General features: G+C 44.9%; 2 protein-coding genes across 7 annotated transcripts in view; one reads left to right on the forward strand and one right to left on the reverse strand.

Annotated features, from left to right (window-relative positions):
- CSF1R (colony stimulating factor 1 receptor) overlaps positions 1 to 3,901 on the forward strand; it is a 46,647-nt gene extending 42,746 nt beyond the window's left edge. For both annotated transcript variants that reach the window (XM_037905964.2, XM_037905965.2), the window contains exon 22: positions 1 to 3,901. In XM_037905964.2, the coding sequence (XP_037761892.1) occupies positions 1 to 132 (132 nt within the window). In that variant the 3' untranslated portion in view covers positions 133 to 3,901.
- The window catches only part of HMGXB3 (HMG-box containing 3), a 27,018-nt gene continuing 14,316 nt past the window's right edge, over positions 3,127 to 15,828 (reverse strand). For all 5 annotated transcript variants that reach the window (XM_043521602.1, XM_043521603.1, XM_043521604.1 and 2 more), the window contains 9 exons: positions 14,627 to 14,928; positions 13,177 to 13,304; positions 12,444 to 12,575; positions 10,611 to 10,795; positions 9,081 to 9,300; positions 7,402 to 7,535; positions 6,828 to 6,944; positions 6,069 to 6,278; positions 3,127 to 5,349 (listed from right to left, as the gene is read on the reverse strand). In XM_043521602.1, the coding sequence (XP_043377537.1) occupies positions 4,873 to 5,349; positions 6,069 to 6,278; positions 6,828 to 6,944; positions 7,402 to 7,535; positions 9,081 to 9,300; positions 10,611 to 10,795; positions 12,444 to 12,575; positions 13,177 to 13,304; positions 14,627 to 14,928 (1,905 nt within the window). In that variant the 3' untranslated portion in view covers positions 3,127 to 4,872. The remainder of the gene's footprint in view (positions 5,350 to 6,068; positions 6,279 to 6,827; positions 6,945 to 7,401; positions 7,536 to 9,080; positions 9,301 to 10,610; positions 10,796 to 12,443; positions 12,576 to 13,176; positions 13,305 to 14,626; positions 14,929 to 15,828) is intronic.

A 15,828-nucleotide genomic window follows, 5' to 3' on the forward strand; every position in this document is an offset into this window, starting at 1 on the left:
GACTATACAAACCTCCCCAGTAGCTCGGAGGAAGACAGCGTGTGTGAGCCCTCTGGCTGCTGTGAAGAGTCCTGTGACCAAGGAGATAGCAGTCAGCCTCTTCTGAAGAGCAACAATTACCAGTTCTGTTAATGTGTAAGGTCAAATTTGGATGGATCTTCCCCCATCCTTGCAAAGGACTTGGTCCCTCTCTTTGCTAGAAGGCAGGTTCCTCTTGCTCAGTGTCTCATCTCTGTGCTTTCTGAAGTGTGAAAGAATTACAGAACTCCCCACTTGAAAGGACATCATTAGAGGAGCTAAGAGCCAAGACTCATGCGTGGTCCCTACAGTTGTGTTGAAGACTGATAGCTCAAAGTCACCAGGAATGTTATACATGATCCATGTATATGAGGAGATGATCAGATCCCCTTAGAGTCTCTCACCAACACTGGTAACATACAGGCCCACTGATGCACTCGTCCTGACAAAGCACTTCCTAACTCCATGCTAGCCAGTTCTTGCTTGGCTGGCTTTTGACTTGTAAGAAGTTTCCAAAGGCCAGTTTTGCAGGCTGGTATGCATGCACCATGTATTGTTCTACATGGATATGCATTGCTGTGCACCTATAATGGAATCCTTGGGTTTCTGTATGTGAGTGTATGTCTGGAGGCACAAGAGCTTCAAAGTAAGCCGCTTTAACTCCTAGACAGCCCTGCCTTTTTCTTCACTACCCTCCCTCCCTCGCCTCACGTTACAGAATATTAGTTATAGCTGAAAAGCTTCTCTCTAGCATTAAATATGTGGCAGACCCCACATCCCAGCCAAGTGCAGGTGAGGATTCTGCATCTCACTTCACTCGAACGGCTGCTGATGTGACACTCAGCATTACAAACTTTGAGAGGAGAGTCCCTTTGAACCATGACTGCTCCAAAGGGTGAATGTCCTCAGGTGAAATATGAAGTATGACCATGCTCTCTTTAAAAGAGTCATGGAATGTAAATCCCCATCAAGGAATCCTGGAAACAGCTCAACATCACACATACACACACACACAAAATACTGTATGTTTGAATTACTGAACAATTAATGTAGCAACTCAGCAACTACTGCCTGTACCAAAACCATTGTGGGAATGTTTTAACGTAGATATTGATAATGTTATACAAGATCATTTTTTATAAGCTAGGGCCCTGCGGCCCTCCCAGGAAGCTTTTCTAAATCTTTAATTCTTTTACTCAGGGTTACTAATTCTACACAGCAGCCTAGTCTATATTAGTGTAAGACTTCTGGTCAGGGAGTCTCTAATGAATGTTAGCCTTACCCGACTGCATTGCCAAAATATATTATATGACAGGGTATATACACTGACCTGGCTTAGGCAACTGTTACTGTACAATAGCAGCTATATAATTTGATCTTTATCAGACTACTACTATCCATTACTTTGTGGGCCATTTTTAATTAAACTTTACACTCACATGTTTAAACTACATGGTTTAATCCTATGTTGAAGACAAATTATTCCTTTCCACTAAATACAAGCTAATGTATTTCCACTTAGCATTATAATGATGAAAATATAATTAACATGATTAACACAGCAATATTGTCCATTTTTTCTTCTCCAGAGAACCTCATAGGAGTCTTTCCTCCCCTCCCCTCCCCTCCCTTCCCTTCAGGTGTCAGAGAAAGGGCAAAGCCTAGCCAGTCACTCTAGACCCTACTGATTTGCTCTGATAATTATTTAGGTAGCTAACTAACCCCTTTTTTCCAGTTGTTGGAATGTTGACTTGATTATAAGCTAACAAACTTGTTAATGGCAAGCTTCTTTTGAGCCGAGATGCTTATCTGTTATTGGGAGAAGTAAAGTAATGGAAGGAGGAGGGGTGCAACTGCAGGATATTTTCATTCATGGGTTAAAACACTTTTGGGAAGAAAATAGATGAGATTATGGTATTCGCCTGTGCCACACACTGGGTAGAGTGGATGCCTGGCTGAACAGGATAGGTTGGCATATGAAGGGAGAAAGTGCCTCTTTACCTCTGCTGCCTCCTTCAGAGTCTGTTCCACACCAATGTGCAATTGAAACAGCAAAAAGCTGAAGATGAAACTGAAATGATTTAAAAGACCCACATCAGCACTGAGGGAGAGGCTTACTGGTGAGATGTCATCTGCTCAATTTCCCTCCTACAAACTTTTTCATTATCAGAACAGTACAAGTAATTGTAGAACTATAAGCTTGTATCAACCCCTCCTTTTCAATGCTGTATCTTAGCTATATGGGAATGCTCCAATGCTAATTCAACCCTTGTGTAACTGAGTCAGTGGACGGTTTCAGAGTAACAGCCGTGTTAGTCTGTATTTGCAAAAAGAAAAGGAGTATTTGTGGCACCTTAGAGACTAACCAATTTATTTGGTCTTCTACACTTTCCACAGTATGCATCCAATGAAGTGAGCTGTAGCTCACGAAAGCTTATGCTCAAATAAATTGGTTAGTCTCTAAGGTGCCACAAGTACTCCTTTTCTTTTTGAGTCAGTGGAGTTACACAAATGAATGAATTGGACCTGTTGTATAGTGAACCAAAACCTAGACATCATTCTGCACTGCTTGCACCATGAAGATAAGCAGACATCAGTATATCTCCAAAAGGTTATTTATTTTTAAATATTGTGTTCACCCCAGAAGAGCAGCTCGATGATGCATAGTCTCCCACATGAACATCTGAAATGCTGGGGAAGGGGGAACATTTGACTCTGACATTTGTTTTACAGTTAGACACCAGGATTAATTCTTTATCTCAGGGGCTGCCTTCTTTCCATTTAAAGGAGGTACACTACAATTATATTTAAAAACATAACTTTTTCTGAAAACCTCACAGATTCAGCAGTGGGGTTAGGAGCCCAGGTAGCTTCTGTATTCGCCCCTTTCAGAACTTAGCACTACAGAGAAGATCAAAAACTTTTCCCCTAATTTTTCCTCACGTGAAGTTCATGTAGCTGTGAGAAGCTGGCATGCCCCTGTGTCAGCAGCACGGCTAATGTATCTGTCAGACCACATGACTAACTGGCAGATTTACAAGCTTTTCCCATTAGCTATCAGAGTCCTTAGGCTGTCAAATGTCAATAAAAACTCACTTTGCCACATAGTTTCACCCAAAAAATTGGAGATAATTTATTAAAATTTATCACTGACTGAAAAAAGTCACTAATGTATTTTATAATAAATTAACATTTTTAAACAGAAAAAACCCCAAACCATAATTACTGCATTTGCTCATACTTAATACATTTATGTTTACAGTATGGTACTCAGTAGGTTCCCCTTCACAGAAGGAAATTTTCATCCACACCACAAGTCTCTTATCCACTCTTCTGACCACACCAGGAAAAGCCTTCCTGGACGTTTTCCTGGATTCCCACCATTCCAGTATCCCACCTTCTACCTTGTTTGAGCCAGACCAGACGTGTATATTTTGAGATTTATGGCCAGCAGCAGAGAAAGGGTGTCAGTGGGCAATGCAAGCAGCTACACAATCAGGATTTGAGCTGCTGTTTAAATATGCTGGAGGGAAGGGGGACTCAGCCTGTCTCGTCAAAGGAAAACAGTGAGAGCAGTGTATAGATAGCATGAGACCCATTTAAATTTTACAGCGCTGTGGGGATAATGGCAGGATGGGTTACCACACTTTGCAAAGGCCCCAGAAAGAAGAGAAGCTGCAGCCCCCTCAACCACAGTCTCAGCAGAGAAAGGATTATAAAAATCTCTCTTCATGGGCCTTTCTGGTTATGTTGCATTCATTGCCTCGTTACTGCTGCACAGATGTCCTTTGCCACTCAACCCCAATTGTAGGACAAATATGAATTTTCCTTGACGTCCGTGAATGGGATGTAACAGCTAAAAGAATAAAGTGCCCAAAAAGAAGTGCGTGGAATTTGAGTGCCTCACTGGTTTAAGTTGTTGCTGCCTTAGACAGCTCAAAGCAGTCCTTAAAGAAGTTTGTTAGCCCTTGGCTAGCCAAGTCAAGGGCAGCCCATCAAGTTCAATGCTTAGGTAATGCAGATAATCAGCAACATCTACATAACTATTGCTGCTCCTCCTGTTAAGGGACTAACAGTCCTAGAAATTCAGACACACCTCTCCACATGCTAAATACCTGCACTACTGCACTGTTACTGAACCCAGGACAACAACAAGGAACATCCACCCCTCGTGACTACTTAACTCAGTCCTGGGCACCAGCACCTCCTGGGAGGCTACCCAGACATGACTATTTTAAAGCTGTAGGCCACCCAACATGATCCTTTTGAATGCCTAGCCAGATGGAAGGGGTGATTCCAAAAAGGGAATGTCAGTCTATTATGCTAATCCATTCAAACTTGGACATTTTCATCCGCCTTTCTTCTGTCTACTCCTGCTCCCCCTCACTCAACCCTGTATTGAGGATATTAACAAGGTCAGCAAACAAGATCCATTGGGTGGCGGGGGCACGCGGGGGAACAAAAACCCAACCCTGTACTTTTCCATCTCAGACATTCCCAGGGACTAGAAACGGATCCCCCCTTCACTCCATCCAGCTGCTGTGTGAGAACAGCCCATTGCACGACAAATCATTGGGTCCAAGAAGCACCTTGGAAGGGAATCCCATCCTGTAAGCAAGAATGTTAACGGAACTTATGCTCACAGCAGCACTCATGATCCTCTGGAAGCACATGGCTCTTTGGTCAGTGTAAGCAGTCAAAGTCAGCAGTATCACAGCTTCTTTGTTTAAAAAAAAAACAAAAAAACAAAAAAACACTACCTCAGTTAAGCCTGGCCAGTCTGCCAAGACCTTGCAGCAGCCCAGCATGCCATCTGCATGGTTAGATAGGGATTAATCACCAGTTGAGAGTGGTTTATTCAGCAACCTCTCCATCATCTTCCTGGTTCTCTTCTTCCTCCTCCTCTGTTTCTGTCTTGATCTGTGCCACTCCCAGTCGGTACAGCGTGTCCCGGATCACCACCTCACCGGGCTGACAGCTCTGCACAATTTCATGGATCTGCCGGTTCACGATCTCCCTGCTGGTGAAGAAATCCATCAGGCGGTTGTAGAGGTAATAGTGGGTCGCGTTGTCGAAGGTGATGGGCTTTTGGCGGACACTGCTGATTTTGCTGTCATTGATGGCAATGATGATGGCACTGTAAGGCTCTAGCTCTTGGCACAGTGAGATGGAACGGTGCCGAGCAGTTGGACCACTCTGGCTGTTCTGCTCTGCCGCAGTGTGAACAATTCGGCGGGCTGTGGATTTGGTGACTGGGTGCTGGACAGAGTGCTCAGCTACAGTCATATCTACACTGTAGTGTTGGTCTAACAGCTCCGGGCAGGATACACACTGAGGGAGAGAGAAGAATAAAGATTGCATACATACCAGCTGAATGCTCAGCAGTTTCCCTCTACCATGCCTGATCCCAAAAAATAAGAAAGCTCTAAAATTTCCCTGAATTAAAGAGACTAGAATAATGACCTGGAGCAGGATGGAAGCAAATATACTTGGCTTGCCCCAAAAGTCCTAGAAGGATGGGTCCCGTACACCCCATTGCCACCACACAGCAGCTCATCAGTGATGTTCTCTGACTCCCCAGCCTCCCTATCAGGTAAGTAATGACCAACAGGAAGTTATGTTATACAGGATACACTGCACTGTCCCCCTTAAAAATGTGTCACATCTCCACAGTCCGTGAGTTGGACAGTTATGGTATTCAAGAGACAGACTGCGCTGGTAAACCAGCGACCCTCTGAGGAGTACAAATGTCATGCAATACAGACAGTAGAATTAGTCTGTAACTCTCCTCAGGAGCAACATGAAAAGTGAAGCCACAGCACTGGGCAGGTCATGAAACATGCATTTCCAAAGGTTCGGTCATCTTAATAGGCAGAATGTGGGGCTCAAAAGTCCAAGATTAGCCTAGTAACAAAAGGTTGCATAAATCACTCGCCTTTTTTTTTTTTTTTTTTAAACTTCGCATTAATTGTACACCACACAAAACAGATACCAACACTGAAAATTCTTTATATCCTCACAGACAGCATAGACTGAACAATGTAACTAACCGTTGGGGGCTCCATAGGATCAGAGAAGCATCCCTGGTTTTTCCCCCACATCTGGACAGTCAGGTCAGGGCAGCAGATATCGGCACACAATGCCACCGAAGAAGCCATATCCACCACATAGACTGGTGGCCAGTGGCGTGAGGAGACTAGTAGGTCCACGTGGTCCCGGGCAGTTTCCCCTCTCACAATGTACTTTGAGCCACACACCACCTCGGAAGAAAGTGAAGAGGACAAACATGAATTTTTGGTCTGGTGCATTGCACTAGAGCTGAGAAAGGAGAATTTCTAAGGAACAACAAAGAATATAGAACAAATCCAGTGTTACACTTCCTCTCCTCAGTGCGTCTTGAAACTACCTGGACTCAGCAACCTCATGTTGTTTAAGATTTTCTCTCTCCTCCCCAAAAAAGCCGACTGTATCCCAGGCAAGGAACAATAATTTCCAATCCCACCTCTGTGGCAGAGTCAAGAATTCAACACCAAACACCCTCTTACTACTAGGCAACATGGCATGAATGCTTCTGGAAGGCAAAGTCCACCCCCAGGAGAAAACCTGGCTCATCTTTCCTCACCCCTGAGTGTGGATAACAAGAACCCAAAATTCACTACCTGCCTACTCTCAGCCTCCTGTTTATTCTTCCAAGAGGGAAAAAAAAAAAAAACCCACATTTTGTGGTAGGTCATGTGTCAGTCAAGTTACTGTCTAAGCATCTGTCAATCACATCTTATAGCCACAATGCAGTTTCTAGTTTGCCTTACCTGATGTGGACACACTTTGTAGATTTTTCCTCCTGTGTGATGGACTGGGGGTTGTTTGGCATCTGCCCCATTCTGAACAAAGTCATAAAGAGCCAGGAGGGAGTAACAGAGCTGGTCCTAAGAACAGAGAGACCAAGAGAAAAGCCCGCATTTAAATTAAGAATCAAAGCCTGGGGCATTCCAAAGAAGGTCATGGCTGTAAGTGAAATATCACAGATGTTGCATTTAAACACATGGTAACTAACAGCCTTTTAATTCATTGCTCAGTACCGTGAGGATGACAAGCAACTCCAAGATGAGAAGCCCACGACAGAGTAATTATAGGTTTCCATTTTCCAACCCACCAGGGTTGAATTTTTCCCCCATGTGTCAATTACCCTGTAATCTGCAGGGTCTTGTCATTTCTAATCACCTCTTTCCTTCCTAAATATAGTGGAGTGAGAAGTTACTTCTCATATTACCATTCTGAATAACCATCATCTCCTCTTGTCTTACAAGAAGGCATGAGAACGGTTCCCCTTCCAAAACTAGATGTGGTGGGGGCATAGCGGGGGACAGGGAATAGGCCTGTTACCTTCGTGTCTGCTGCCCCCCAGGGGATGCTGCACTGTGTCAAGAAATACTGCAGCTCTTCCTCACTATAAGAGTTGATCTGCTCCAGTTTGCAGGATTCTTCCTGAAGCAGCCTCACCAAAGCACTCCCACTACCTGCAGAAGCAGAAAGCATTCTCAACACCCACCCTCAGAAGGGAAAGGACACCATGTAGTTTCTCCAGAAGTGGGTGGATTGTAGCCAAGAAACACAAAGGAAGTCAGTGAGGCTACAGTGAAAAGGCGAAATATGTGGAAAGTCCCAGAACCAAAGGCAAAGCCCAGCCTGATCCTGAACTATTGAGTCAGCAGATGTTTATGTTTCTAATGAGGTTTTCTGGGTTCTGATAGCATCATGACATTTAACGTGCACCAATTCTAAGAGTCAGCAGGACCAAGTCATCCAAGGAGCACTCTCAGTCCCTCCAAATATTCTTAAATAATTTGTTGGGATTAAAGTGTTAAGTGGGCATCAAGACAAGCCTGGAGACCAGTCTGCTGCATTCTCACTGCACAGCAAGTCCCTTTCTTTTAAGAGCTGGCTCTACAGCTCCAGGCCTACCCTTTGGCCTACCTCTTCATTTTTGTCTCCACAACTCTTTTTCCACCCAGGCCTGCCTGCATGCTGCTCCTCCACTATGCAGTGCTGGCTCCCAAGTGCAGCCCCTCTCCTAGGCCAGCCAGCCACTACCAAGGGTCTATGCTCCTGTTTCTCCACCGGCTTTCCGGCTCCAGTTCCCGCCCCCAAAATTGGCCACTACCCACCTTCTGCTTCAGGAGGGCCACATGCTACTATCAACTCTGCCCTGTGCCTTTTCCCCGGAATTCAAACTCAGTTCAGGAATGAAGAGGTTAACTTTTTTTTTTTTTTAAATTCACTCCCCCTTAGAATTTAATAAGCCCTGGGAGTCAGTTCTCTCCAATGCAAGATAAAGTTTCAGTGTCTCTGCTAACCAGAGTTGTAAGAAAAGAGCTAGTAATGGTGAATCCAACTCTGATGCAAGTTATTCACTCACAGCTCATTATTATATATGATTGAAACACAGGCTGTCCTGACCCAGCATATTAACAGCATTAACCAGGAGTAAATTTAGGTTGTGGTATCAGAGCTATATTGCGCCCATCATCTTGTCCTTTATTCCTTTTATTCCCCATACAGACTTAAGACACGCCCCTCTGGTGTCTCGGCAGCAGCACAAAAAAGGTACTGTCTGCAGCTACAGAATACAAGTTTTCACAAAACAGAACAAAGAGTATTCTAACAGTTTCAGCAAGTGCTGAGTGACTAATCTCCCTGTAACATTCTGAAAACACATTCTGTTTATAGACTTTGATGTACTTTATCTGCAGCAATGGGATGTTCTGCTGGAGACAAGATAAAGGGAAATTTAAGTGATCACAGCTAAGCATTCAGACTCCCCTGGGTAGACCAAGTCCCCCATTTGGAATTCATAATTAGAAATACCAAAATTTGACCTACACATCCCTCTCTGGCTTTGGTGGATCTAAAGACTCCACCAGGAAGTGCCAAGCACTTCTCTTTAGAGCATATTGTGTAACAAAACCCTCAGTTCTTAACTGCAGATGGATCACCTACAGGTATCCAACAGCAGCACCACCCCTAGCCAAAGCAGCCCTAGGAGCTCTATGGCAGTGAGTTACCTGGCACCGGATGTGCATCTAGGTTCTTGTCCTTCTCAGTGTTGACAACCACAGCTCCTCTCATCAGTGGTGGGAAGAAGGGGGCAACAATAGAGGCATCAAACTTGGTGATTGGGATGCTAGATGGGAACGCCACCTGCTCTATCACTTCTGTCTCCATTGTGGACCAGAAATCTTCCACATTTACCTCGCTGGATGACAAAAACTCTGGCCAGGTAAACTAACAGAGGTGAGAGAACAAACACATCATATATTCAACAGCACACATGCTTCATTTCTAAACAGCTCTGTAACCACTTATGACTTGAAACAGAAGCATAAGGCTAACACGCACACTGTCCAGAGTAGGAAAAGGAGCCTGGGGTCTCCTTACTGTATTTGGGGTTGGAGTCGACAGGACCCTTCTGCCCTACAAGGATTCAGACCAATCTACTTTAGCTAGAAACAGGGTTTACTACATAGCACTATTCGTTTCCCTGTGTGTTAGGAAAACACTCCATGACACCTCAGAGAAACTGCTACTAACAAAATCAGAAGGATGCTTCAAAGTCAATACTCAAGAGGATGGTTATCTGAGAGTTTCACTCAGCTCCCTTACACCAGAATCCTGTTGGCTCAAGGGTGTGATCCAGTAGGACAGACCCTATTTTTCCAAACTGCTTATCTAAAATCTCTCCCCCCCAAAAGAGGACAACATGTGGACAGCATGGAGTCAGGCCACATGCTCCTGTTTGTCTAATATTTTCTGCTGATGCCTAAATCCTTGTGTGTAATGACTATGAATTACTAAGTTTAGACTGAGCAAATGTCTTCTTGAGACTTTACCTGGGGGCCTGTCCCTTTATGGCCAAGAGACCTGGAGTTAGCCAGCTCTGTTTAATTAGCCCTGCCTTGCCACACCTGTGCTGGGGTTAGGACTTTAAAAGGGAGGAAGCCCAGCAGTTAGGGGTTGGCTGTGGAGGAAAGCAGTTGAGCTGGGTTGTGGATGGAGAGCTAAGCCACAGGAGTGGAGCTAGCTTCTGTGGTGGGTCCCCTCGAACAAAGGGCTGGGCTCCAGGCAGGCTGTCCACAAGGGGAACCGGGAGCAGATGATGAAGAGAGGGGTGAAAGATATTTAAGTGTTTTATTCTGGAGCTCTGCTGAGGGGCCCAGGGAGAAGCTCTGGAATATGCTCCTCTGCGAAAGAAGAGTGCAATCCTCATTGGTTTAGAAGGAATCTGCTGCTGGCCCAAAGGGACTATGAAGAGGCCAGCTGGGAGAAAACAGCGTGGGGCCTGTGTTACAGCTGGACTTGGATACCCCAGAAGGGAAGGGAACTCTTAAGTGACCTAAGGGCTAACCCACAGAAGACACAGATTAAGGAAACCAACAGGAGGCAACCAAAGGGAAGGCCCAGCAATTCTGCACCCAGCCACAAGGAAGCGCTAACTGGTGAGTCACTTCTGCACATGTGGGGCTTGCTTGGGGATGGGACTATAGAACAGAGACATGCGTTAAACAAAAGCTGGAGGGAGATTTGTGACAATCTACCTCGACGTTCTTTAGTGCCAGGACATTTTCTGCATTCCTCTGGGCTATCTCAATCTTGGGTGCAATGCCACAGACACCACAGATCATATCATTGTAGTCCCGGACAGTGAGGCACTCAAAGGCCCAATAGCCATTGCACAGAAGCTCCTGGAGCTGACTCAGCTCCTCAGGACTCAGGGTTTTCTCTGTGAAGAAAAGAGCAGGTTACTTTTGAGGTCATTTCCACGGTTTACTCAAACTGCATTCACACAGCTTTCACTTCCTAAAGCCAATGGAGACAGCACACTACTCACCAACAGAAAATATTTCATTACTCAGAGAAAGCACACTCCATAGATATATCTCCATGAAATTTTTGGGGAGAATTGATAATAAAGGTACTCTTTGAAATGGCTCTCTTTCCGAGTCCAAAGTCTCTCAGCAACAGGCCAAGTCTGGCTCTAACCGGAGTACTTTCTAAGGCGAGCTCTAAGAACAGCTGGACACCGAAGAATCTATAGTAGCTCTTGGAAGCAATTTTACTTCAGGGTGTCAGTGTCTTTCCCCTTGGAAATCTCAATTGCTGATATCACTGATAAGGAAAAAGCCTCACAGAGGCAGCTGGACAGTTCCAGAAGAGAGAGATTCATATAATGTTTCTGGATTCCTCAGAGAGCAGAGTGTAACCATAAACCCCCCACTTAATAAAAACAAGCATCAATAGCTCAGAAAGACGGGCAATGACATGTTGCAAACAAGATGCAGACACACAGTCTAATCTATTTTAAAGTGAAACATCCCCCAGGAAGGGTTTTTAGACAAACAAGGTTTTAAATTAACCCAAGTAACCCCTAGACAAAGCACTTCAAGAAGCAAAGAGCCACGTGTTCCGTTGCTTGAAAGTTGCTTGAAAAGGAGGAAGTTAATGGCTATATGGGCCATTTTCTATCAAAGACTGAATGAATATAGGTTCAGAAAGAATATAACATTAAACACCTGTGTCATCGGTAGGCCTATGGCTAAGGATGGCTCTGATCTCACTTCCTGAAGACTATTCCCTGGTGCCATATTGCTTTCCCAATCACCTGCACACTTCCAGCCACACCTGCATCTGCCCAGTGTGTGACATTCCAGAGCTCCAATCACTCACCTCCCAGGCATCAATGATAGATCTCCCGTCCAGCCTAACCTAGGACCCTAGCTGCCTTCTCAGCCTGAACTCATCACACTGGGAAGTCTCCAGGCCAGCTGCCTGGTTCACCTGACTGAACAAAACTCAGGCCTTCTTTATTTTCCCCTTTCTCCTCTTTTACCCCCAGCTGTCCTTGGCATTGCAAACAGATTAGCTGCCAAAGTAACCCCACCCCTTTTGTCCTGCAAACTGCCACTGAAAGGAGTAGCCCTTCCTTTCTGCAGAGGAGACATTAAGGATGCCCGGGCAGGAGGGGGCTATGAAATGTTATATCCTGGGAAGATGGGGATGGAACCAGTAGAGTTCAGGTGAAAGACAGAGGGAGAGACAGTTTTTCCCCTTTCACAGAAGATGGCAGCCACCAAACAATACATTTGACTGATTGCTAACTAGAGCCATTTCCATTGGTCTGGATACTAAAAAGATACTGAATTCTCTGTTTAATCACACATAGTGGAAACCTCTCTCAAAAACAAAATTCTACCCAGCTCAACAGAAATACATTAAACCTCAGAAGGGCTGAGTTTTATAATCCAGCAGTCACTTACTACTTTCATCTAAAATTAAACCCAAATCCCTCTCCACACAATTCTCAGAGAAGACGGAGGTCAGCAAGTTCAGAATAGCCACTGTTCCGAGAGAGGGCTAGGGGAGCACCTTACCGGTCTGTTCCTGCACAGATTCCAGGATACTGCCAACTGCCACTTTGGGATCCTCTCCAAGTTTAATATGGTTTCGGACGGTGAACAGAAGGTCCAGGCTCACTAACAACTTGTTACCCACGTTGAACAGGCCTGCAGTTTAACAAACAATACAGCAGTTACCAGGGAAGATTTGGAATTCCACAGACACCGAACGTAAAACACTTGTTTACTGCCAAACAAGTCATGCTGAGTTTAGTTTAGAAGGACAAATACATTATGTCTAGAAAGGCCTTCTGGGGTCTGTATTCCCTCTCCTTTCACTACAGCAGGATTAGCTCCCTTTTGAGTCTTGCCTTTAATTGTAACAGCACCCAGCCCTGCACTGCTTTACAAAACCTACAATGATCACAGCTTCAATTCCCTGAGCCAACAAGGACTAGGAAGCCCATGGAATTTCAGAATTGTTCAGCTGAGCCTGAGCGCTCATGGTCTGCAACACAGAATGAATGATTTACTATTTGCATATACAAAGACAAGTGTGGTGTGCTCTCAGTCACTATCATGGCGAACATATACCTCAGTAAGGAAGAGCAGCAGCTCACTTCTCAATCCAAAAATTCAAGTCTGGGAGGGTGGAGAGAAGAGATCTTTTCCATACAAGGAGGACTCTTCTGTCATAGTCCAGAAGCCCTAGATTTCTAAATATCGGTCTCGATAGATTAGCCACTGATAGCTTGCTTTTTCCCCCTACCTGTGTATATATCCATGAAGCTATGCAAGGCCAGGCACTGCAGATTCAGACACACTTTAACCTGGGAAGTAACCACCTGTAACCGATTAGCAGTCAGCAACCAGCACTCCTGTGGACCAGCAAGAGAACTGTAACATAGAAGCAGGCGGGGGGGGGGGGGGGGGGGAGGGGGGGAGGGAAAAAAACAAACAAACATAATTATCCCACTAGCAAGCAACCACACCAGCCACTAGCTAAGAAGATGGGAAGGCAACTGATTGCCAAGATTCTTTCCAAAACCAGCAGCCTGAGTTCTAACAACACACAGAACCAAACCTAGGCTGAGCTTTGAGAATCCATGCACAACCCATCACAACTATCAGGATCCACACAGCAAGCACTCTAACCGGCAACAAAATGAGAACAGGGAGAACATGTAGGACTACAGCACATCTATAATCCTGCAGCTTTACACTATTGCACCCTTCACATCTGCCTCACTGTGCACCTCACAGAGCAGCAGAAATGGAAAAATAAAATGGGATTAGCAACCAGAAGCCGATGTCAAATAAGATTTAAATCTAGACTTAACGCTCACTCAACCCACTGAACTCTCCTGCTGTAGGAAAGCAAACCCCAAGGATGTGAAACTTTAATCTGAACCTGGAGAAACCAAGAGACAGCTCATACCCAATCTCCTAAAATATCAAAGTACAAAAACGGTCATAGGGACAAGTAATTCAATGGAAGAAGAGAGTTTAAGGTTGTGGCCATGCATCATACGTTAAATGAATGTGAATGCTTGAAGTTTGCTCGTTAGCTTTCAAAGGAGTGCAGGAGCTGTGACAGGATGAGAATCATTGTTGCTGCACTTCAAAAGAATCTGGAGTTAATCTCAAAGATGGTAGCTGCACAAGGATTAATACTTGTCAGCTTTCGTGCCTGGAAACCTTGGTTCATTGGATGTTATCAAAAAGATACTACACAGGTTGACATGATGGTGTGAGCGTTCAGGACTGACACGTTCTGAGTAACAGACATACTGCAGGTCAAGCAGAGCTATGAGAGGATATAGAACTGGAGTAAGCAGGTGGTACTACAGGACCAGGACTGAGGTGGACGGATAGAGCTGTGGATGGAAAATTTACACACTGCCTGCTTCTGGATAGTATTTGCAAGTCCTTCACTTTCAGAAGAACTACATTCAACACCATCACCCATCCCAGATGCAGAAAGGGCCTGAATACATATTATAGTAGTCTACTCCCAAACTCACATAAACATGGATGTGAGTAAGGCTGACCTTGGGAGCTAAGGGAAATGTGCACTTCTTACAGAGATGCAGGTTGCATGGTGTTTACAATGGCTTTCATATGGAGAGAATAAAGCAGTATTTTCCTCAAAGACATCTTTAATACAGAACATCAGAATAAGAGTGAATGAGAGTCACAAATCTAAAACAGGATCTTACTTCTGTCCCCCTTTGAACAAAGGGCTGTTACAGAGGAGGCACTGCGTAGATGGAGACTCATAATAGTTTGACCAGGAGGTCTGCTCGATGGTGACCGTCTCCTCACTCACGTTGGACAGGATGAGCCGTGAGCTGTTGAGTTCATGGATGAGTGCGAAGACCTCTGCCAGTTCCGACTCATTCTCTGGAATTTGCATTACCTTGCGCAGCAGCTGCAGCGTTGATTGGCGCTGGATCTCTTTCTGGGACTGTGTTAGCGGTTCACTGGTGTTCAACACATCAGGAAGACCTGAGCTGACCTCCTAGAAAGAGAGCAAAATGTCATTTGGATTTTGTCAGACAAATGTGGAGTAAAAAGCTGATTATGAAGCCTCAACACTCCTGAGAGGTAGATAACTATTCTTCTCATTTTGCTGATAAGTAAACATATACAGAGATATTAAGTAATCTGTTCTTGGGCACAACAGCATAGTACAGAATCCAGAAATGCTGACTCCAGTCCCCTGCTCTGTTAGACAATGCATTATCTCTGCAGCTCATAGCTTTAAGGGCTGGGTTATTTATTTTTATTTCAGTAGAACTGCTTTATAAAAATAGGTAGAATGCAACAGTGAGGAAACCTCACCTACCACCATTTACCAGCTCCTGCATAAGCAACAACTCTTTGCAGGCCTTCAGAAAATTTGGTGATGAAGTGTTACCATATAGACTGGATGATGGAGAGCATGGGGTGAGCACAGCAAAGGTATATACATTAACATTTCTGCAAACTATCATTTACTCAACTGCAGGCAACTGCATAAATTCTCCTCCCCTATAGCACATGGTCAGACACAATGCATGGTACATAGAAGATAAAAATCCACAGAGGAGGTGATTAGCAACTGAATGTTAAGAGAAAACTAAGTGTCCAGCACTGAATGCACTGTGATTTTAAACAAAAAAAAAAGTGATTATGGTGCAGTCTATGGAAATACAAGCGACTAGGACAGGGGCGGGCAAACTTTTTGGCCCGAGGGCCACATTGGCCTTGCGAAACAGTATGGAGGGCTGGGTAGGGAAGGCTGTGCCCCCGCAAACAGCCTGGCTGCCGCCCCCTACCACTTCCTGCCCCCTGACTGCCCCCCTCAGAACCCCTTACCCATCCAACCCCCCCTGCTCCTTGTCCCCTGACCACCCCCTCCTGGGACCCCACCCCCATC

Source organism: Chelonia mydas, chromosome 8 (assembly GCF_015237465.2).
Source record: "Chelonia mydas isolate rCheMyd1 chromosome 8, rCheMyd1.pri.v2, whole genome shotgun sequence".
NCBI classification, from domain to species: domain Eukaryota; kingdom Metazoa; phylum Chordata; order Testudines; family Cheloniidae; genus Chelonia; species Chelonia mydas.